Here is a 25,337-nt window from a genome sequence, read left to right on the forward strand (position 1 = left end):
TGCTTATGTGTTATGGTTTATAAAAGTTCATAGAGAAACTAAGTGTAGAGAAACATTAATGTGCACTTTTGAAAAAAGGCCCACGGAGAATGGCCGCCACTTATACGAATTTATACTAAAATGATCAAAAATGCTTTAAAATGTGTAATAACAATGTAGTAATGTGCCATAATGAGATGTATAACCTATGTTTTGCATTATATCATAGAGTTAACTTAGCCAAAGTTGTGGTGTAGTTTTGACAGGCCTCATGCAGAAGCTGAATTATTAGAACATGCTGGAGTGAAGTTCAAATGCTAAACTCACCCTGAACCACCCAATTTTAAAGTTTGCTTAGCTAGAATTTTCTGCATTGCACCAACAGACAGGAAATGATGGAATCAAATTGCTACAATTATGTGTAGAGTAGACGAGATGTACTTTCCCAGGACTCAAACAATAGAGACACTGACTGAAGAAGAAGATGCAACAGGACATCGCACAGTGAACCAATCAATGAACTGAGAACGACGAAATACTAGAACTCATAGATTTGTAGAATTAAATGTATTGGGTAGCGTCACAGATGGTGACTAATTGACCAATTAGGAATTAGGGGGATTGACAAAAAAACTCTAATAAAAAGTCATGACAAGGGGCTAAAACCTCAGATGCGAGATGCGAGGGGTGAATGCTGATGACGTCAAGAGACGCGGTTCGAGATTCTGTTCTTGGGCTCATGCTCTTAAGAGCCTGATGCGTTGCTGATCTATTGATGACTTGAAGACGAAGACTGACTTTGTTGCTGATCCATTCTGTGGATAAGTAGCTATGACAATGTGACTGATTAACTTTTGTGTCTTTTCTAAATTGTTTTCGCATGAAGTCCCACATGCTGATGCTAATCTGGGTTAGGTAGGAATATTGGGTGACGTTGACAGTGACAAATGATTAACAAACTGATTGCTGAACTCTGCTATTAATGTTGATATATTTGTCTTGGATTGGCTTATGCTGAGGCTTTTGAGCACATGTTTTCTCAAGTTCTGATTAGATTGTGTTATTGGTGGTCGCTAATAAACTAATTTCGAGCTGTTTGAATAAAGTTTGAGTATATAATTTAGTAGGCGGGTGAAAGGAATCTTGGGAGTAAAAATAATTTCCTTATTGAATCGAATACACAAAAGATAGCAAAGATGACGTTTTTCAAAGCGTTCAGAAGTGCCATGAAGGGTGATTCTTACATTAAGGCAACAGTTGGGGATCCTACCCCACCGGTAAATTCTCCAGCATTTATTGTGATGGAAGAGCGAGGTGTCTTTGGTTAAGGCAGAGGTGCAAATTGACAGAGAAAAGGGAGCTTTGGTGTTTTCCAGAGCATGGAACGTTCAATTTGAGAATTTTGGATCAGTTGCGAATGACATCATATGAGACAAAGCCACTTCTGACACCAGCACAGTTTGAGGCTTTAGCGGCTTGGGAGCTTGTAGCCAGACAGCAGCAAAGATGAAATTCCAGAGAAGAGTAAGGAAGGTAGAGAACTCTCTAGCAGAAGCAAGATGGGATTGGGAACAGAAGAAGTAGAGAATGACAACGTTACAGGGTGTTAGGTTGTTTCCTGCTATTGCAGAGGAAGATGAGTCAGAAGAAAAGGAGGATATGGTACAAGAGTGATAAGAGTTCAGGGGGTAAGAAGAAGAAGAAAAATCTTATTACTCAGATACTGAGGGACCGACCTCCGCCATATGCAGCGCATGGAGAAGGTCCAAGTACTAGTTCTGTTCCGACTGCCCCAGCTCAAGTGACGGGAACAGTGGGATCTGTGCAGTCAGATAATTGACAGGTACAAGGGGTAGTGCAGAGTACTCCTAATGCAATGACTACTTCAGTAGTCTAAGCGCAGATGCATACGTTGATATAGAGAATTCATTCAGATGTACCAATTCTTGAGACAACTTCGAACTTAGTGTTGCAGTCGGAGCAAGTGCTCCCGAGGCCAATTCTAGTTCAGACTCAGCCGCCTTTAATGTTGTTGCCTCAGGCACAGACACAGGGTTTGCCGAAGTTCACGCCAATGACAGGGACACAGTCAGATGTGACACTGGTGATGAATCAGAGCATGTGAGTAACCCTTCCACAAAATGTGGGTTTCAGAGCAGCACCAGATGCAATATCGCTGCTGATTACAGTTGGTCCAGCAGTACCATTGTTTGCACAAAAGAAAACGATTGCAAGAGAACAGGGTGAAATGTCACAGAGCCTCATGAGGAGGGGGGTGAGTGATCATGTGCAAGTGATATCGTCTATGGGTCAGACCTTTGTTGGATCTAGACCATTAATGGATTTTAGTCCACTTGTTGCGCTTGCAGATGCGGTAAATGACCCAAGTGCAAATCAGAACTTCAAGCTTTTGACTCGGCAAACTTCAGGTGCAGTGATACAGCAGGTGCCAATGCCGAATGCAAGTAACATCTCGTTACAGGGATTGACAGCACAACAGTTAAATGAGTGGATGGATAGTTTGAATACTCCTCGAAATACATCCAAGGGTGAGAAGCAGATAAATCGTGTAAGATTGGCTACAGAGATGACAGGGCTCGTCGAGGGGACGATGGGAGTGAATAGTTTAGAATCCTATACAGAAGAAGAGCTGAGGTATTTATGTATGAGAATTACAAAAGAAGTGGGCAAGATACATCAGAAATTGGCAGACTTGGCAGATAAATATGACATAGAAATTGAGAAAGCAAAGCACTTGAAACAAAGCTACAGATTAGATTTTGAGGCAAAAGATTTTGAACACATGAGGTCAGCAGGGATGAAAGCACATCTCTAAGAGTTATTGCAGAGTGCTCATATTTGGGGAGCATTAGAGAAGTGGGAAGACAGATGGGCACAGAAGAAGGATAAACAGAAACAAGATTCACAAGAAGGGTCTGAAGGTGTTCAGAAAGAAAAGGATCCAGTAACATTTTTACCAATGAGAGAAATTCCAGGAGGGCAATTTGTTCATGTTCCATGGCACAGGAGTGATATTCTGTCATTCACAAATGATTATCCAAAACTGAGAGAGAAACCGTTTGAGTGATACCAGCAGACAGATAGGTTTGTGAAGCTTTCTAAATATCTGTGGGAAGACTTGAATACTCTATCGGCAATAGTGGTTCCAGCTGATTTGTGGATTGAGTGCAAGACAGCAGTGGATTGGCCGATGAGTGAACTGGAAAGGGATAGAGTTACAGGTGCACAATCACCTGAAGTGATGAAACACTATTATAAGGTGATTGAGTTCCTGAAGACAAGAATTTTGCCTAAAAATATTGATTTGTAGAGGATTGACAGGACAGTGCAGGAGGCGAAAGAGTCGATACATACCTATTATGAAAGATTGCTGAAAGTGTTCAAGTAGTACAGTGGTAAGGAAGCAATTGAGTCGAAAGACATGTTGCACTTTGTGTTCAGGTTCGTTAAAGGATTGAGACCTGAGATAGGGCAGATGATTAAGAGTCATTTGATCTGTTGGCAGGCAAAGCAGATTGATGAGGTGTTGCAGTATGCAAAATACTGTAGTGATGAGATTGAGTTGAAGCAGAAAATGTTGAAGGAGAAGGCAATGGTGATGCAAATTAAGGCAGGAGCAGGAGTGCAGGGAGCTTTAGTGCAACAGATGCCGCAGCAGCAGGGAACTGTCATGTTCCAACCTCAAGTGAGAGGTAGGGGTCGTGGAGTTAATATGACTCGTGGTCCGGATTTGAGTACTGTAGTGGTTCAGAATGATGTGCAAGGGATGAAAAAGATGTTACTGTGTCATCTGTGCGAAACGTGGGACACTGGAAGCGGGAATGTCCGATGATGGTACAGGAGGGTGTTCAGCAAGGTGGTGATGTCACTACATCTCAAACTGTGAAAGTCCCTAGAATGAAAGGACTTAATCCGAATTAGCAGAATCAAGTGCAGAATGGGAAACATCCTGAACAACTAGGTCTAAACCACTACTTGCCTGAACCACTACTGCTAAACAACTAAAACGTCTCTACAACTAAGTACTGAACTACTACTGTCTAAACAACAATTGTCCCTGAATAACAATTGCCTGAACAACTAATTTTAAGGTAAGGTTTTCTTTTTGGCTTTTTTGGTTTATTAGTTGTTTAGAATATATATATATATATATTAGTTGTTCAAGCAATTGTTATTCAGGCACAAATGTTGTTTAGACAGTAGTTGTTCAGTACTTAAGAACAAAACCACAGCACATCATAGTTTCCATATTGGTGTCTTTTAATTCTCCATGATAAGTAAGATAAGTGATCAACCAAACGTGTCCCCAGCAAGTTGGTTGAAGAGAAGGATGTCACCAAGCCAAGACAGTTCTTGTATTCAAAACATCGACAGCCGACACGTGTTTCGTCAGTAATGACTTTCTCAAGGTTATAATATGTAGGTTGGATAAGTAAGAGTAGGATGTTAAGGTTAGATTAAAAAAGCGTCAATTTGTACGATGATCAGTATCCTTCTTATTGTATATTTGCCCAATAATTTGAAACTCCCAAAGATTCTAGGAGTATGATGAGGTACTGGCCCAAAAGTTTCAAAACGACCATGATAAGTCCGGGAGTTTATCCATTCGGGTCCTATCGGAGTGGCATCTGTATCACGGCTGTCGATGTTTTGAATACAAGAACTGTCTTGGTGTAACTATGGTCTTTTACACTTTTTTCTTAGAAATTTACAAATGGACTTACCATGGTCCTTTTGAGGGGTTATTCCTCACGTATTTTGGACGCCTTTTTCCAGTACCGCATATTTATACCGGCATTAAATAGCTACGGGTATTTCTAACTTTTGGATACCTTTGCATCCCATCACTTTTAACTTGGAACGTTCACAGTTTTAACATGATTTACTTTAGTTTACTCTGTTTCCCCCCCATTTCTTTAGACAACTCAGAGTTTTTTTGGACTTACTACTATTTCTGAGATCTTTCAGACTTACCTTGTTGTCACCAGTACGTCAGATTGGGTATGTTCTGAGACCATTAGTCTCCTTAATTGTCTGACTTTAGGTTTTTACTTATGTCTAAACCTTCTTGCTACTTTTTCTTAGTTTTATCACTTGGCTTTCAGTCACTTTAACTGAGCTCTTTTCCACTTCACTACACTTGGAGTCTGTCAGATGATTAATGCTAGGCATTTATGTTCCTAAATTCCAGATAGTGATAGGGAGATAAGAGACTTACTTACTAACCTGCCTAACTCAAGTAAGGATTTGAAAGAATTAAATGAACCAGATGTTTGGGAAAAAGTTGGAAAGGGATTTGCTTCAGTGGGAAATTGGCTTAGTCAAATTTGGAATGGGGGTATTATTAAAAATCATACAAGGAACATTAATTTTGATTGCTTGCATATTGGGATTATGGGGTTCATGTAAATTATGTCAAAAGATAAAATTGTAAAGATCTAAAATAATCAAATGAAGGGAAGAACAAAACAGGGAAAGAATTTATAGGGAAGATTTGAGAAGGAGACAAAATACAGCCGAAACTGAATTATGAAATGTTGGTAAAGAATGATGTGATCACATATTTAGTTATCAGAGGAGGGACTGTTGACGCAGATATGCTAATTAGAAATTATTAATAAATGCTTATATGTTATGGTTTATAAAAGTTCATAGAGAAACTAATTGTAGAGAAAAATGAATGTGCACGTTTGAAAAAGGGCCCACGGAGAATGGCCGCCACTTATACGAATTTATACTAAAATGATCAAAAATGCTTAAAAATGTGGAATAACAATGTAGTAATGTGCCATAATGAGATGTATAACCTATGTTTTGCATTATATTGTTATGAGTTAATTTAGCCGAAGTTGTGGCCTAGTTTTGCCAGGCCTCATGCAGAAGCTGAATTATTAGAACATGCTGGAGTGAAGTTGAAATGCTAACCTGACCCTGAACCACCCAATTTTAAAGTTTGCTTAGCTAGAATTTTCTGCAATGTACCGATGGACAGGAGATGATGGATTGAAATTGCTACAATTATGTGTAGAGCAGACAAGATGTACTTTCCCAGGACTCAAACAATAGAGACACTGACTGAAGAAGAAGATGCAACATTTTCGATACCTGGAGAGCCGGGTGATGAGGACATCGTACAATGAACCAATCAATGAACTGAGAACAACGAAATAAAAGAACTCATAGATTTGTAGAATTAAATGTATTGGGTAGCGACACATATGGTGACTAATTGACCAACTAGGAATTAGGGGGACAGACTGAAAAACTCTAAGAAAAAGTCATGACAAGGGGCTAAAACTTCAGGTGCAAGGGAGGAATGCTGATGACGTCAACAGATGCGGTTCGAGATTCTGTCTTTGGGCTCATGCTCTTGAGAGCCTGATGCGTTGCTGATCTATTGATGACCTGAAGACGAAGACTGACTTTGTTGCTGATCCATTCTGTGGATATGTAGCTATGACAATTTAACTGATTAACTTTTGTGCCTTTTCTTCTAGGTACCTAGGGCCATATGTACGAAAGCTTTTTCCCATAGACACAGAATGGGTAAAATCATTTGGTACATCTGACCCCAACTGCGCTGTTTTATAGTTTTTCTTCTAGATAGATGTTTTCCAAGTTCACGTTTTCTAAATTGTTTTCGCATGAAGTCCCACATGCTGATGCTAATCTGGGTTAGGTAGGATTCTTGGGTGACTTTGACAGTGACAAATGATTGAGGAACTGATTGCTGAACTCTGCTTTTAATGTCGATATATTCTTCTTTGATTGGCTTATGCTGAGGCTTTTGAGCACATGTTTTCTCAAGTTCTGATTAGATTGTGTTATTGGTGGTCGCTAATAAACTAATTCCGAGCTGTTTGAATAAAGTTTGAGTTAACCTTATGCATTAGTATTGTAACTAATAGGGAAATAGAATTGTTAAAACGTTTATTGAGTTGTGGTTATTCATGAAATGTTGCTATAATTGTCTAATAATAAATGATTCTCTTAGTGGTTATTGATTGGTTATATTGAATATTGATAACATTGGTCACTACATGACTAGGATACTCCATTCGATCCAAAAGGTTAATCGGCCTATACGCGTCTCCTTGTAAGTTTACTTACTAAGGACCAGGCACGCTAGCACCCCACAGCTCTTTTCCTAAAAAAAAAGAGCCTATTCCCTGGGACCATACACGTCTGCATGCCAATTAATCTGTTGATAATAAAAGCTCCATAGAATGACAAAAGATGTGCATTTTATTATATACATGTAGTAGGATCTGCAGTTTACAGTGAATTATATTGACTATCCAGAAAGTTATTTAATTGCTGGAACATAAACATTTTCAGATTCCTTAGTTTAGTGTTTTCACCCAGAATGATCTAGAGCAGCGGTACCCAACCTGTGGTCCAGGGACCCTTGGGGGTCTGCGACCGCATAGAAAATTAAATAATATTAACAGATTAGGTTCCCAGCTTTCAGTAATGACTCAATGGGGGGTCCCCGGATTCCAGTGATGATTCATTGTATGTCCCCAGCTTCCAGTAATGATAAAGTGGCGGGCCACAGAAGTCAAAACGTTGGGAACCACTGATCTATGGAGGATGTCTCTTTCTACGTGACTGTACGCAAAACTACTTCTTGTGTCGATTTTGAGGCGATTTCCCTTGATGTGCGTCTTAGAGGGTTTTATGTTTCTAGGGCCCCTATTGTGTTTATTCTGAGCTCCTCAGCCTGCCAGGGATGGGCGATGTATTTATTAACCAGCATATCGGGGTTTAAACATCATTGCTCTTTATGCTAAGCCAACCCCTGACCTCTTGCCAAGAAAAGCAATCCTCAGCGTACTGATATTATCTGACCTTAGCTTCCTGTCTTTTTATTTTGCTTGTCAGCTTGGTCTCTCCCACATTCTCCATTATTTCTTTTCAGGCCCTTAACACTTCACTTCTCTTTTCACTGAAGTTGCCCATGTCATCCCTTTCTGTGGCTCTTTCCTCTGCCTCAATCCATTCCTCACTGACAATATGTTTCATATAGAGCCTTTCATACTCAGGTTTCTAAGAGCTATAAGTAACAGATGTTATTGTTAATCAGTCCTGTGGTACTTCATCTACTGAGCTTGGAGGGTGGAAGTTGGGGACAGCCTTGTCAGGAATGAAACTGCAAATCACTCCAATCGTCAGCGGGGAGCCTTAACCTGCTGAGCGATCTTGCCAGTGTGCCGATTTTGATTCTTTCCTTTTCTACAAGAGTCTCACGCAACGGCACCTGCTTCTCCCTTAGTAGTTTTGTCCGTCAACTATCCTCCCTCTGTTGCAGGATTCTCTGACGTCCCTCACTTCTATACGCTGCACCTAATCTGCATGCGTTTATTCTATTCCTTCCCATCTCTTATTTCTGCCCCGGGTTTCAATGACTAATTTCCCCATCCATCAAGGGTTCATATGCCTTCCCTACCTCTGAGACCAAACCGATGCCAGACACCAACTCCCTCATGTAGTCACAGGATCTCCTCGTAAGGCTCTCAAACTGTCCTTATGACTCTACCCTACCACCCTTCCCACTGTCCTCCATCCTGCTTGCTGGTCCTCGCTTTCACCAATGCACAGCTGCTGCGTTCTTTCTCTCTCGCTTTATCTTCCTCAACACCTTCATGCCCACTTCATTGTAAGCTAGTTGTCCCATGGCCATCCTCTCACTGATGCAGCTAGTAAGTTGCAGGAACTGCCACTCCCTTCACTAGCCTGACTAGAGGGTCAGCATTTGAGTTTTTGTGATGCTTTCGGCAATTGGCCTGTCCCCTATGCTGCTTTCTTCAACCAAAAAGACCCCCATGCTGCTTTCTTACACCCGAAAGACCTGTATACTGCTTTTGCCACCTTCCTTTGGCCTGGTCGTTTTGCCACAGAAGTAGATCTTCTACCATCATGCAAGGCCTGTTCCTGCAGATGGCTAACCTCCTGCATCAGCATTAAATGACTTGCTTTTTCTTTCAATGAAGAACACACACTTCCAAATAGGACTTTGAGGATGCCAATATTACTGGGCATAAAGAAGTATGTTGACATTACATTTGTCATTTCTGCACCTGTCACACTATTAAGCCTCTCTTGGTGGCGGCCTTGACCAGAACAGCTCATTTAGAGCATACTGAAAGGAGTGTGGTACCTGCAGGGGCGGGTGTCAGGGCTGATGAGAGGCAGGAAAGGGGGTAGGGGTGCTGGCAATGTGTTAGCCAAGCACAACTCGCACAGGAACTAAAGAAATGCAGGTAGACTATGGTTAAAGAGTGAAGGGCAAGGGATATGGAGTACTTAGCAAGAACACAACAGAGCAATTTGGGGCTGAGATGCGATACTGGCGTGGAAGAAGTATGGAACCTATAGAGGCAGAATGGAGTCAGAGACATAGAACCTGTAGTGGGGGCAAAAGGGGTCAACAATATAACCTGCACTGTGCATAGTAGGAGAGGAGGCATGAAGTCTGAGTATAGAGAGAAAGGGGAAACACTATTAATTCATTAATGATAAAAGTGGGTAATGGATAAGCTTATAGGGTAAAAGAACGGAATCAAAGGACGATGGAACCTATGGCGAGTAAGTAGAAGGGTTATGTACCGTAATTAAAAGAAAAGAGAACCAGTTCAGCATCTACGGAGAGTGTAATGTGGGGCGAATTGGTTGCTGTAAGAGAGTGTTGGCAAGATTGCCTACTACTGAAGGGCAGAAGCACAGGGAACGTTTACTTAGGAGGCTGCTGCTCACTAGTAAAGCATCTAGGCTGTCCCACCTAAATGATCTTGGTAGTAGTTGGGACAATTGGATTTCTATACAGGACGAGAAGATTTATCTAGCACTTTGTCCCTTAGACAAGTGCATTTATTCAGAAATATCACACCCCTGCATGCAGACTTTGGTGCTTACTGCAAGTGAGACTTTCTCACGCGTTAAATGTGTATGTTAGACCTGCCAAAAGTTAACTGGTAACACCAATTAAATACAGTGTGCAGTAAACTCAGCGCCTCCTGTAACTGCATCCCAGAAATAATGAGGCACTCCTAAAGGAAACCTTAATCAGTCAGTTTTAGTGCTGGTTACATATTTTTTTATTTTAAAGGGGAAAAAACACAGCATCGCTCCCTCTACCAATAATGCACAACATATTTTTCGATAGGCAGTAGCACATAACAGCTTATAAAAAACAAGAATATACAATTTAACTGCAGCTTTGTTGTGCCTTCGCAACACAAATTGTTCGCTCTATTGCGTTTGTGCTTCAGCCCGCTTAATTTCTCAGTTGAAAAGTGTCTTTGTTTAGCAAATATTTGCATAGGAATTTATAATAAGGGAATTAATTATAGCACTACAAAACACATTCTTGAATCGCACTCAGGGAGATTATTTAAACCATGAAAAAGCAACCTATTCATATAAGATCACGCAGTGATGCATAGTCTCTTTCAAGGGGTTTGTTTTAGCACAAAAAATAAGCTTTTGAAGTGGTTCCTATAGCCAGACATCTAGCAATGATGCCTACGACAACACCATGAAAATACTGCTACCACGGAAAGGTGAAGCACCCAACCAGAAATTTGTCAAATACGTAGTGGAGTTTGACTTCAAAGCGAAGTTGTGTCTTTGTGGTGGTGACAGGGGTAAATGCAAAACTGCTTCTCTTCAACAACTAAGAGTAAGTATGGCGCCTCAGACTACTAAGAATGGACCCAAAAACCTGTGTGTGTGTTTCCTGGCTAATCACACTGCTTTACTTTCTGACGGTCTGGAAGCACCAATTCACTGAGCAAAAATTCTCTGCCGGTCCTTGAAGGCACAGAGCCCGCTCATAGAATGACAGCAATGGGACACATCTTCCAGACGGCCCCAGAATGGTGGGCAACTTAAAAAAATGCCAGCAGAACATGCTTATCAGCCTCATACTCGCCCTAAAAACCTCTTAGTGGCCACTTCCTCTTTTATGATGTTTCAAGCTTTCCATAAAAGCACCGCCATTCGCCTGCTGAAATCTTTTCTCTGCCTTACATTTCTAATTGGATTTCTTGTTGCAAAACCTAAACATATTAATTAAGAACATATGTTTATCACCATTTCCTGATAGGAATCTGCACAAGGACGTTGATGGTACTACCTCACTGCAGAGAATCCCGAAGCTGTCATTTTGGACAGGTTGTGCAGACGGGACAGCTGAGCGCTGTTATATAATAAAGTTTGTATATTGACAGTGAAGGAGAAATGCTGTAGACTATCCTACCGTGGTCCACTGATAAAAAAAGAAAGTCTTTGCACTAGTGCCCAACGTAGCTTGAAATTTACCAGATATGGCGTTGTTTCATTTTGAGGCTTTGTATTTCCTTACCTTTATCACATATGAATGTACATGCAACACCCGAACAGAGGGGTGCCGTTTTGAGAGACTTTTCTTTGAATTACACTGACAGGTAAGAATATTGGTCAAAAGAAATATGCAGTCCTTGTATACGTACCTAGGTGTAGGGATACTTAATAAGAGGGGAGGGGCCTTCGCTATGACGGAGGAGCATCACCCCTCTGCTGAACGCAGAAAAATAAAGGGATAATAAAAGCATTTCTTTATCCCTTTGTTTTTACGCTTTTCATAGGGCGGGGCCAGCATCCTCCATGTCAACAAGTGGAGGAGGAGTGATGGTGCGTTTCTAAGTGCGCAAGTCAGTTTTTGTGGCTGTCTGTGACTGGCCAAACTGACATGCGCACTTAGAACTCTCCACACGGCTGTGTTGCACAGCTGGGTGGAGACAAAGTGCAGTGTCATACTCCCTTCCTGAGTGGCATTTCTGCCCACTCAGCCAATCCCGGTGCTTCTCTCATGCTGATAACAACATGAGAGAAGCGTGGGGATTGGGTGGGGAGGCAAGAATAAGAAGAGAGGCGGCTAGAGCAGCGGAACACTGAGGCGGCAGGTACGTTTATATATTTCTATTGCACCATCGTGCCCCTGCTCTGAGCGCTGCCCTCCATCCCCACCCCCACCCCTTCCTGGCAGCAGCTGCTACTGCTTATTAAGTTATTGCTCCTATTGGGGATGCCAAATTTGACTATCCAAACATATTGAGGTAAGACTACTGAGCAGTTTAGGGGAGGAGAATATACCTATCTACTGTGGGGAAAGGATAAACAGTCACTCAAAAGGTCACCTTTAGATTCTGGAAACAAATCTGTGTGTATATGGCAATACAGACCAATTGGCCACCTATGACATGCAGAAGTGTTTATCACAGCTCGTTCCCCTGCAGTTTATTTGTACTTAAATTTGCATTTCAAACTTAAATACTTATGGGGAACAATAAGAACCAGGGTGAGAATAGATTCTACCTCACAACTGAAGAGCATCTTATTGCTCAGACAAATGCAAAGGAACAGAAAGTTTTTCTTTTTCATCAGTCTGTCTGGCAACTGGTTTCGCCAAGAGCACAGGGAGCCCTGGTCAAGTTTTAGTAAACTTTTCTTTAAAAAATTACTTCCACAATAACTTTTCATAGATTTCATGCATTCTACTTATTTTAGTTAATGACTTGCCTTAGATTTTAAGATCAACTACCCCTGAACCTTAGGATAGCCTCCCGATATTATGCACTAGGCGATGTTACTTGGAAGCAACATTTTATTATTGTAATTGATTCTTTCAAATCAAACTGGCAAAATGCTCTTTATTTTTTATATTAATAGATAAGTTAATCAGGACGTTTCAGGTGCTTTGTTGATGGTAGAGTAGGCCCCTACTTCCCAATCACAATGAACATTTTGATTTCTGACGTGAAGAAGCAATTTCTAATGTATACATTTTTGTGTTATCAATGTATAACATTAGTGCATCATCAAATTACTGCCTTAATGCTTGGCTATACTCTTGGCGACATTAATAGCAATTACACCTCGCACTGAAGAAGTCACTGCACCTTCCTGCCACATAGGGTTAGGATGGCATTACGGATCCTGGCCATCCCTTTCAAGTGTCTGAGCCAAACCCCCGTCTCCCGGAGTAAGCATAACATAGACTACTTTGCCAACAGAGACCTTTAATCTGCCCAGACGACTCTGGCTATTCCCATAACACCAATCTGCAGACAGGGGCAACAAGCTATCTGTGGGCACTTTCATCATGCTGATATGACAGGTTATTCCTACATCGTCCCATGATCTGGTTCACAAAGGAGGCAGCGACGCTGTTGACTGGATATGAACGGGCAGATGTGATTTAAATCGAAAGTTGTGGACGACATACAATCAGAATCAAAATATCAAACTAAATATACATAAATAACACTTTAAAAATACGTTATTTATATGTCGGTTTTGTAGTGTTCTCAATGAGAACTTGCTGAAGACTTTGAACCTTTAGAGATTGATGGATGCGCAATACACCGAAATGCGGCAATGTCCTGTCAAGTGAATAGGACTGTGTGGCGGATGTCAAGTATTAGCAAAAAATCTAAATAAGGCAATGGCCATTTAAAGCCAAAACACTCAATACAGCATGCTCCAATTTAATTTAAAATATGTTATATATTTATAAGTGAAAAAGCACCTACCTGGGGATAATCCAGGACTTACTCGCCCAATGTACAGAAACAGAATTGCTGCCACACCAATGCTGACCAACGCATAAATCCACTGAATTACAAACATTATCACAAAAGAACCTATCGCCTGTTGGAAATAAGAACATTAATTATCACTCTTTATCGAATCTGAATCCATGTTAAAATATTAATTCAGCAGATTAAATATAGACCTCAGGTTTGGTTTCACAGGTAAATTTACCAAGACTCTAATGGGGTTGTCTTTGTGAGAGGCAGCCAAATTTTAGTCAGAGCCCTCTCGCAAACAAATGTACATACATTTCGTGTAAATGGCAATCCCCATGTAGTTTAAAAATGTCTCTACTTTCTGTTTTTATAGTAAAAAAGAAATGTAGGAGCTGGTGCGGATATATACAACCAAAATACTGCAGTAGTAAATACTTTACCGACACCAAAACCATTAACCAAAACATACTGAAAAGTGCATGTTTGTAAAGATTTATTTGAGGCGAGAACAGAAACTGCAAATTATAAGTTTAGGAACAGCTGAAAAGGAAATGCCTACGCCTCAGTAGTGAGAAGTCTGCATACAAATCCGGGTGCACGTGGAGAAACAAGGAGAAATAGCAAGCATTGGCAAAGCCAATAAGTCTTGCTTAGCCAACATCTATTGGCTTTGGCAGTGTATTTTAGCCATGTTGTACACCAATGAGGCTGTTCCTCAGCATGGCTAAAAGATAATAGCACAGAGGAGATTAGCATGGAATGGAGTGTCGCAGAGTGGTTCAGTGTCGAGAAGTGGCAAAGAGTGGAGGGTTGTGGAGAGGCATGGAGAGAAGTGTTGTAGAGTGGAGTGTTGGAAAGTGGCGTCATAAAGTAAAATCGCAGAACAGAAAGGTGCAGAGTAGAGCAGCGTGGAGTGTTTTAGAGTAGAGTCTAGAGTGTCATGGAGTACAGTAGAGTGGAGAACAGTGGAGGGGTGTTGAGTGGAGTGGTGTAGAGTGGAGTGAGGGCTGTAGAGTCGAGGGTTTACAGCGGAGTAGATTGTCACAGGGTGGAATGGCACAGAATGGTGTAGAGTGAGGTGGATAGAGTGGCACAGAATAGCAGAGTGGAGAAGTGTGTTGTGGAGCAAAGTAGAGTGGAATAAAGTGGAGGTGAGAAAAGAGGTGTAGAGTGGAGTGGTACAGAGTGGAGTAGAGTGAAGTGGCACGGAGTGAAGTAGAGTAGTGTGCCATAGAGTGGAATGTCAGAGGTGAGTGGCATAGAGTATAGAGACACTGAGTGAGAGAGAGTGGAGTGATGAAGAGTGGAGTATGCATGATGAAGTAGAACACTGCATCTACAGACAACACATTTTTAATTGAAATGATCATTACATTTGAACATACATACAGTTTTACTGATAAAACAATTCCATGCAAAAACAATAATGTATGGAAATGGCATCACCCAGTGTACTGATTTGTTTTGATTTTATTAAAATATATGTTTCCAGTACACTTCAGAGTTACACAAGTGCTTCATTTGTTCTTTTCAATTCTGATATATTCTGAAATATTTGTATAGCTCATCTACAAACATTTAAATGTTGTTGTGTGCTAGAAAAAAGCATACCACAGAATTCCTTTCACACCCCCAGATTGTCTGATAAATTATTTCGCTTTGGCATCAGAGAAACAAGAGTAACACCAAGCTCCCTCAAAATACAGAGCCTGATATTTAACTCCTGTCATTGAAAGCACAGCAAATGTGACATAAGACACAATTTATAGGTCTGTTAATAGAAAGCGAGCGTTTGAGGAAGAATATAGTGAACAGGCTATGCCCCATCGTAGGGACTACCTCAAGCTGAACAGCCTAAACAAATAAAACCAGCAAACAGAAAGTGAGCAAATGTGAGTTACAAACCACAAAGCCAATGGTGAGCACTGGGCAAAATGCATTCTTAAGTCTACTTTCAGAATATCCCCAAGATGTCTTAAGCAAACCATACAGCTGCGCTGTCTGGTAGGCTTCGCTCTAATATTGAGTTGCACCCTGTCATTTTGGATGGTGAAATAATAACATTAAAAGCACACAACAAACTTTGAAAAAGGAGAATACAAGAGAAAAGGAATATCTAACATATAAATAAAGAAAATTAGCAAAACATGAAAGGGCAAATGTATTCATAGTTTTAATTAGCTTCTCATTAAAACTTGATGGCCTTATTTATACATCACACAAATGGCCTGAAAATGCACAGCCCAACAGATCTATGCATTAACTTTCTGTAACTGAACACAGTAAATCTTTTGACTCATGCATCAATTTTGGCCACTGCCAAAATACTGCATATGGAGTTTACATGTTATCCTGGATGTGACAAAAAGGAACAGGTCATCATTATCATTATTATGGCCCCTTTAAATAAAGGCTTGCATATTAAAAAGCAGCTGAATTGTGGTTTAAACACAGCAGTATTTTGGAATATGTTACATAAATAACAATAATGGTGCACTTGAAACTATTAATAAGACAATCAGTTTTTGAATGTAGTGAGGACTTGTGTAATCACTACACCCTTAGCTGCAAACAAGGCCTTTCGAAAGTTTTTGTGGAAGCCACTAAGCCCTCAGAGCCATTGTAGCACCTGTCCATTAGGGGTAGTACTGCACAGTTTTGGGCACCTAGCAGCATCCCTAATGACAGCAGTAAACCAGTCAAAAGGATCAGTTTCACCAGAGCAGTGGACAAAAGCAGATTAACCTGTCTAATCCAGCAATGTGCTTGTGCTATGGCACCAATGATTTTTAAGGCATTGTAATCGGTATTCCTGCAAAGGACCTCTTTTGCCCGCTTCATTATCTAAATCAATTGTAATAATACATTTGCAGTAAAAAAAATAACAAAGCAGTGCTACCAAAACAATGAAAATTCAATGCAAGAGTATGTCAGGAAAAACATCACAGCAGACCTGAATGACAGTGCTATGGTGCAGAAGGTCACTGCTGAAAGAACACGTTGCTACAAAGCTCCTTAAACTATATTTCACCTCAATATTCCAATTGTGAAACCAAGACAAGAACAAGTAGCTACTCACACCAATGAAGGAGATCCAGTGATTGCAGAACTTTGAGTAGTATGACGCTGGCATATTGTGAATTTCATATTCGTGAGATCTCGGATTTACATGATAATCTACAACAAAAGTGGTAGATATTACTATATTGCTTCTGATTATCTTCTAACTTTATGGGATTTTACAAGAATGACATAGGGATCACTGAAAGGCAGAATTAATTTAGCTGGTTAGCGATGATTTAGAAAAGAAGAAATCTGCAGTTAATGATACACTTTCGTCAAGTTGGGATCCTACATACATTGCAAAAGTGAATATAGTGCAACTGGTCTGCAACTGATCTCTGGGCCCACTCAAATAGCCGGGAGCACAGTCGATCCCTTATTAGCCTCTGTTCATACCATCTAAGTGAGTTAGAACTACTGTCACTTGGACTCACCACCATGTGAACCAATCCAAACTATCCATTATATCTATGTGCTTGTTAAACAGGTCTTTAAGATGCTGGCTTGTCACCTTACCCAGGAATTTACGAAGAATGAAACCACTGCTAAAACACCTCTGTCTCTGCAAGATTTTATATAACTTCCAACCCACTTATCTACTGCCATACTTCGTACAATTGGTTGAGAAGACAGTTTTTAGCCAACTGCAGGAAAATACTGATAAAGCTGACATACTTGATTCATTTCAGAGATGATTCAAGCCTGTTTACAGTACAGAGCTAGTGGTCACGTCCTTGTTATATGCCAATCCTTCACAGATCATCTATCTTTGGTACTGGGGCACTGACTACAATAGACCTCTCAGCAGAATTTAGTACCATCATTCACTCCATGCTCCTAACTAGGCTTGAGGTGGTTTGTCTCATGGGCACAGTCCTAAACTGCAGGAAATATTTTCTGAATAACAAAAACAAAACCATTATTCTACCTTTACAATTGGAGCATAACATTTTAGTAATGCTTTAGTGGCACATCAGCACTAAGTGACTTTATATTCACATTTAAAAGCTCAATTTATATAGTTGCATTAATATGTATTTTATTAGTGTACACATTTTAATTATAGTGGACATTGTACCTTTTATGGCGGACGCTGTGTCTACCATACCCTGATATTATGTTAACCTGACCTAATAATGATGAGTTGCATTATTTATTAGAAATAACTATTATGAGTAGAATATGATTAATGTTGATCTTCAATTTACTAGTTAAAGTTTACATGTGTGCACAAAAGTAAATGCACATGTCTGTCATATTCAATGTAACACGTTCAAAAAGTCTACAATACATATTGCATATTTTGCTTATTTTATGATATATTATTAACAATGAATTTATAAGCTGCATATTATATGTGTTTAATTAATGACGATATTAATGCATTGAATTTTTTGTGCTAGCATTACCAACTAGGACTAAAGTTTCATATTCGTAGCTGCAGTGACATGTTAAATCATTTCTTTCTCTTTAACCTGAATTTTACCATTAGGTTGTTTCATATGAATAGTGAAGAGTCCTTTTGTATTAGGTGTAAGCCTTTGCCCCACTGACCCTGAATCTGGTACATCGAGAGCTGGAGATTTTGACATTAAGACAGACCCCATTGTTGGATCATTTAGTCTCATGGGAATCAATGGAAATGTTGTGAGCCATGGAAAGATGTTGAAGTGTATCAAATAATGAACAAAGTTGCTAGTTATTACCAGTGTCGCATGGAAACAGAGATGAGTTCACCCTGGGAATTTTTATTGTTGTTGCAAATTCACCTTGTGTTTTAATTTTCTTTGGATATTGTCCTTTTGCATAAAAGTGGACACATCTGACTAATTAATCAAACTGTTCAAAGTAATTTAATATAGGTATGGACATTTTAAGTTTTAGTCAGTCCTTTCTTGAGTCTTGTCCAGAGCAGGAGCCCTTTTGAATCTCAAATTGTTAACTTGACCCCTGGATGTTCCTGATGTGCAGCTCATGCTCTGCACTCCTCTGATGAAGATTCTGTTTTGTCAACTAACCTGAATTGTATGCCGGTCACAGGAGAGGTCTATTTGATTGTACCCTTTGTTTTCTTCTTATTGAGTTAGGATGTTGACACCTTCCATTTATTTTTTAGTTAGGCTAATTTAGCCCGAGATAGATGACTTTTTGTAGGAGGCTGGCCTGGCTTGTAGTGGGTACCAAGGGGTACTTAAACTCTGTACCAGGTCCAGTTATCCCTTATTAGTGTAGAAGAGGTGTTTCTAGCAGCTTAGGATGATAGAAGGTAGCTATAGCAGAGCAGCTTAGGCTGAACTAGGAGACATGCAAAGCTGCTACTATACCACTGGTGTCATATGCACAATATCATAAGAAAACACAATACACAGATATACTAAAAATAAAGGTACTTTATTTTTATGACAATATGCCAAAAGTATCTCAGTGAGTACCCTCAGTATGAGGATGCCAAATATACACAAGATATATGTACACAATACCAAAAATATGCAGTAATAGCAAAAGTAAGGAATGCAAGCAATGTAGAATTACAGTAGATTGCAATAGGAGCACGTAGGTATAGGGGCAACACAAACCATATACTCCAAAAGTGGAATGCGAACCACGAATGGACCCCAAACCTATGTGAGCTTGTAGAGGGTCGCTGGGGCTGTAAGAAAACAGTGAGGGTTAGAAAAATAGCCCACCCCAAGACCCTGAAAAGTAGGTGCAAAGTGCACCTATGTTCCCCAGAGAGCACAGAAGTCGTGATAGGGGAATTCTGCAAGGAAGACCAACACCAGCAATGCAACCAAAGTGGATTTCCGGACGAGAGTACCTGTGGAACAAGGGGACCAAGTCCAAGAGTTGCGACAAAGTCGAGATTGGGCAGATGCCCAGGAAATGCCAGCTGAGGGTGCAAAGAAGCTGCCACCGGATGGTAGAATCTGTGGATTATGCAAGAACAAAGAGGACTAGGAACTTCCCCTTTGGAGGATGGATGTCCCACGTCGTGAAGAAGCTTGCAGAGGTGTTCCCACGCAGAAAGACTGCAAACAAGCCTTGCTAGCTGCAAGGGTCGCGGTTAGGGTTTTTGGATGCTGCTGTGGCCCAGGAGGGATCAGTATGTCGCCACTTGGATGAGGAGACAGAGGGGGCACCCAGACAGTCAGGGAGCCCTCACAGAAGCAGGCAGCACCCGCAGAAGTACTGGAACAGGCACTTGGAAGAGGAGTGAACCGGAGCTCACCCGAAGACACAAAAGGGAGTCCCACGATGCCAGAGGACAACTCAGGAGGTTGTGCACTGCAGGTTAGAGTGTCGGGGACCCAGGCTTGGCTGTGCACGAAGGAAATCCTGGAAGAGTGCACAGGAGCCGGAGCAGCTGCAAATCACGCGGTACCCAGCAATGCAGTCTAGCGTGGGGAGGCAAGGACTTACCTCCACCAAACTTGGACTGAAGAGTCACTGGACTGTGGGAGTCACTTGGACAGAGTTGCTGAGTTCCAGGGACCACGCTCGTTGTGCTGAGAGGAGACCCAGAGGACTGGTGATGCAGTCTTTTGTTGCCTGCGGTTGCAGGGGGAAGATTCCATTGACCCACGGGAGATTTCTTCAGAGCTCCTAGTGCAGAGAGGAGGCAGGCTACCCCCAGAGCATGCACCACCAGGAAAACAGTCGAGAAGGCGGCAGGATCAGCGATACAAGGTTGCAGTAGTCGTCTTTGCTACTTTGTTGCGGTTCTGCAGGCATCCTGAGCACTCAGCGGTCGATCCTTTGGTAGAAGGTGAAGAGAGAGATGCAGAGGAACTCTGATGAGCTCTTACATTCGTTATCTAAAGAATTCCCCAAAGCAGAGACCCTAAATAGCCAGAAAAGGAGGTTTGGCTACCTAGGAAGGAGGATAGGCTAGCAACACAGGTAAGAGCCTATCAGAAGGAGTCTCTGACATCACCTGCTGGCACTGGCCACTCAGAGCAGTCCAGTGTGCCAGCAGCACCTCTGTTTCCAAGATGGCAGAGGTCTGGAGCACACTGGAGGAGCTCTGGGCACCTCCCCTGGGAGGTGCAGGTAGGGGGGTGGTCACTCCCCGTTCCTTTGTCCAGTTTCGCACCAGAGCAGGGCTGGGGGATCCCTGAACTGGTGTAGACTGGCTTATGCAGAGATGGGCACCATCTGTGCCCATCAAAGCTTTTCCAGAGGCTGGGGGAGGCTACTCCTCCCCAGCCCTGACACCTTTTTCCAAAGCGAGAGGGTGTAACACCCTCTCTCTGAGGAAGTCCTTTGTTCTGCCTTCCTGGGCCAAGCCTGGCTGGACCCCAGGAGGGCAGAAACATGTCTGAGGGGTTGGCAGCAGCAGCAGCTGCAGTGAAACCCCGGGAAAGGCAGTTTGGCAGTACCCGGGTCTGTGATAGAGACTCGGGGGATCATGGAATTGTTCCCCCAATGCCAGAATGGCATTGGGGTGACAATTCCATGATCTTAGACATGTTACATGGCCATGTTCGGAGTTACCATTGTGACGCTATACATAGGTAGTGACCTATGTATAGTGCACGCGTGTAATGGTGTCCCCGCACTTACAAAGTCCGGGGAATTTGCCCTGAACGATGTGGGGGCACCTTGGCTAGTGCCAGGGTGCCCACACACTAAGTAACTTAGCACCCAACCTTTACCAGGTAAAGGTTAGACATATAGGTGACCTATAAGTTACTTAAGTGCAGTGTAAAATGTCTGTGAAATAATGTGGGCATTATTTCACTCAGCCTGTAGTGGCAGGCCTGTGTAAGAATTGTCAGAGCTCCCTATGGGTGGCAAAAGAAATGCTGCAGCCCATATGGATCTCCTGGAACCCCAATACTCTGGGTACCTTAGTACCATATACTAGGGAATTATAAGGGTGTTCCAGTGTGCCAAAGTGAATTGGTGAAATTGGTCACTAGCCTGTTAGTGACAATTTGGAAAGTAAAGAGAGAGCATAACCACTGAGGTTATGGTTAGCAGAGCCTCAGTGAGACAGTTAGTCATCACACAGGGAACACATACAGGGCACACTTATGAGCACTGGGGCCCTGGCTGGCAGGGTCCCAGTGACACATACACTAAAACAATATATATACAGTGAAATATGGGGGTAACATGCCAGGCAAGATGGTACTTTGCTACACTTTTCCAAATTATTTTTGTCTTCTTTTTTTTTTCCCACTTTTGCCCGCATGTGTTTGTCCACCCCACACATGCTCATCCTAATTTGCTATAGTTGTAGGGATAACCTTACCCATGAAAACTGATATATTAATCTGTAAATCTGAATTTGACTATTGTTTTCAACTAATGATTTGAAATCAGTTTCTGTAGCACAAATTGTTTCTTTGTTAGTATGTGCAATCCTTCTGGAATGCCTAATGTGTTTGATTTTGAGCAGATTAAATATGTTCCGTAGAAGAGGTCAGCCTATGGTGTTAATTTACCATATTTTTTGCTCACAGTTTACGTTTCTCTGGCTTTGTGGTTGTAATAAAGCTTTGACAATTTTCACAGATTGGAGTTTTGTTTCAGTGGCCACATTGGTCATATTATTTAAATGTATTGTTGTGGTGATTGAGATTTGAATGATTGTGTAAGGTTAACCACACTCTTCACTGGGTCCAAAGATCCTGTCAACCTCGGGGTGAATCGTTTTCGAATCCTGACTGGGAGGAGAAAACGTGTTAGCAAATTTCTTGTAGCAGCGTTATGGTTTTGTCATATGAGAAGGGGAACTATATAGTTTAATTAGTGTTTTGTTGTCGGGTTGATGATTAGTCATGTTTCAAATCTTTGCCCATCTTGTTAGTTGTTCTATGATTAGTTGAGAGGTTGAAGTAGTTCCAGTGCTGTGTTACAAGTTTTACGGTATATGTATGAGTAGGGTTTTGCGCTCGAGTTGCTTTAGCTAAAAATCGCAGTGAAGTGTGATGTTGTGAGGTGTTTGTATTCGAAGTGATTGTGGAGCTTTGTGCTAAAAAATGTCAGTGCTTGTTGTTCTGTACGGGTCCATTGCGGCCTAAGACCCCGGGGTAGAGCACAGGTGTATAGAGACACTTTGTTAATTTATTGCCTGCATTGAGGTAATGGTCATGAGGTGCCAATGACAATACCAGTAGTTCTCCTTTAGTGAGTGTGAGTTGTTGGTTGGTATTAGGTGACTCCTGAGTGCACGTGTAGGATCCGTATCAATCTAAATGGGACGAGGAACAGAAAATATGGAGATCAGACAAGCTGGAGGGAGTAAAAATGTATCCACCTATAACAGAAGAAAGGGATAGTAGTACAAAAATTAAAACGAAAAAGAAGCTGACAGACAAGACAGAGCAGACAGCAGATGAGGGTAAAAAGACAGGCACATAACAGTGATTCAGAAGACAAGTTTATAAATCAGCTTTTAACGACTCATCCCTTGCTGTATAATGCAGTTGAGAGAGTAGTTCAGAATGTAATCTCAGCTGTGCCCACAGCTCCAATTTCACAAAGTCTGATTCAGGGAATCCTGAGTACTTATGACAGCTCAGTGGCACAAGTGCCTGCAATTTATTCAGCAGTTCAAGTTGTTAGTACAGCACATCAATTTGTAATCCCAGCCGTGAATCAGTAATACCAACTCCAAAAGTGATTCAGATGGAATCAACACCTGATGTGACAGCATCTGTGCAAATTTTAATCAGAGAAAGACAATGCCCATGTATTCTCGCGTATTGACAACCCCAAATATTGCCCTGAATCAATCAGGACAGACTTACAGTACAGTATTAACAGGTCAGAGTGCAGGGATAACAATCCTGCAGAATCAGACAAATCTGACAGGACCAGAAGCATTGACAGTCCCCGTAACCAAAGATCCGGTTGTTCCATGTGTACTGGGAGTAGCCTTCAGATATCAAATCCGGTGTCTGCAGCGGTTTCACCATATTTGACTAATCCAAAGATGGAAAGGCTAGGTACATCAGTTCCAGTTATGACACCCATGCGAATTGCAGATCCCAATCAGTTGTTAGGTAGAACAGGTCCAATAATAAACGTGAGATGTCCTCCAGGAACTGCAGTTACACACATGTCCTTGCAAGAACAAGTTATAAGTGTCCAGTGTAATACCCCATAAAACGTGGCACAAGGAAACATTAGTTTGCAGGAACTTTCAGCACAACAATTGACCAAGTGGTTGGACAGTTTGAGTGGAGCAACAGGTACAGTTAACAGCAGTGGCAGAACAGAAGAGACCCCAGAGAGAGGCAGGACAATAAATGTGCCTAGATTAAAATTAGAATTAAATTAATTGAAGGAACTCCTGAGTCAGAAAGATTGGATATGTACAATGAAGAAGAATTGTGCCTCATGTGCAAGGATGTCACAAATCGTTCAGGAGTGACTTATGAAAAATTAGAAGAATTGGCTGAGAAATATGAAGTGGACATAGATAAATCACAACCCTTAAGGAAAAGTTACAAATTAGAGTTTAGTTCCAAAGACATTGCAAACATGAGGTCACCGGCACAAGACTGCATATTAAAGAATTCCTTTTGAGCATTCGAACATGCGAAGGCAGATAGACAAAGAAAAGAGATCAGAAGAAAGCAAAACAGAATTTGCCTCCAGCTGGAGCAAATCAAGCTGATGAGAGTGTAAAAATGCTGGCAGCGAGAGAGATACCAGGTGGAGGTTATGTCCATGTCCTTTGGGGAAGATGTGACATACTGTCATTCACAAATGATTTCCCAAGTTTGAGAGCGAAACCAGTAGAGTGGTACAGGCAGACAGAGGTTTGTGAAACTTTCATATTTTTAGATTCCACTGGACCCTTCTGGCAAGTGAACAAAGAACAGCTGTTCTGTTCAGTCAGAAACTGAATCAGCAATTAGGATGCCTTTAAATCTTATTCTTGTCACATTTTCTCTGTGTGTAGAGACAGAGGTCAGTTTGTCTTCTTGCAATGGAAATACTTTTCCTTGTGACTGCAGAGTTCCAGGATTTTGTAAGGTGAACTGTCTGACCTAGGTGAAGTGAAAGGCTTTTGGTTTCAGCTTTTTTCTAATACAATATTTATATAACTAAGTTAACTTTACCAAAAATTCAAAATATATTTCAGTAGTTGTGAAAGACCATTCTTTGTACTTCTGTGTGATGAAAAAAAATATTTTAATAGGATGAAAAAAAGTCAGAACACTTTACTTGGTGATGTGCAAATGATAAATGTTTTCTGAAACTCAATTTTCACAGATTATTGTTAATACATTATATAGTTTTATCAGTAAAGCTGCAAGTTAGTGGGAAAGTTATTGGACATTTCATGGAAATCTACTGTCTGTAAATGGCAGTGCGCTACCACATCATGCTTTGGTAATATATTTATTAAAAGTGAGTGTTTAAACATAAACTGAGAAACACTCCTGCCCTGATGGTAAAGCTATTAGTAAACTAAGAAGCAAGTCATGCATGGATCATATGTACCCTACTAGATTTATTATACATGGAGCAAACGTTTAGTGTATTTAATCAAACAATAGAGGATTTTTTTACTGCAGAAATGCTGAACTCACATATTTGAAGGTGCACTCATATGTGAAAATGAAGAAAAAAAGCGACTGTAATAAACAATTTGGTGCAGAATAGTGGTGTTGCACATACTGTGAACAATAGTCAAGTTCAAATTCAGAGAAAAGACGCAGATACCGAAACAGATGCAGGTTC

General features: G+C 41.2%; 1 protein-coding gene across 2 annotated transcripts in view; it reads right to left on the reverse strand.

Moving 5' to 3' along the window:
* SLC12A8 (solute carrier family 12 member 8) overlaps positions 1–25,337 on the reverse strand; it is a 608,584-nt gene that overhangs the window by 64,444 nt on the left and 518,803 nt on the right. Inside the window, exons 11-12 of one of the 2 annotated variants that reach the window (XM_069224284.1) lie at positions 16,651–16,748; positions 13,575–13,692 (exon numbers count right to left, since the gene is read on the reverse strand). In XM_069224284.1, coding sequence (XP_069080385.1) covers positions 13,575–13,692; positions 16,651–16,748 — 216 coding nt within the window. The remainder of the gene's footprint in view (positions 1–13,574; positions 13,693–16,650; positions 16,749–25,337) is intronic. The other variant, XM_069224286.1, reaches the window with a different exon arrangement.

Source organism: Pleurodeles waltl, chromosome 3_1 (genome assembly GCF_031143425.1).
Source record: "Pleurodeles waltl isolate 20211129_DDA chromosome 3_1, aPleWal1.hap1.20221129, whole genome shotgun sequence".
NCBI lineage: Eukaryota > Metazoa > Chordata > Amphibia > Caudata > Salamandridae > Pleurodeles > Pleurodeles waltl.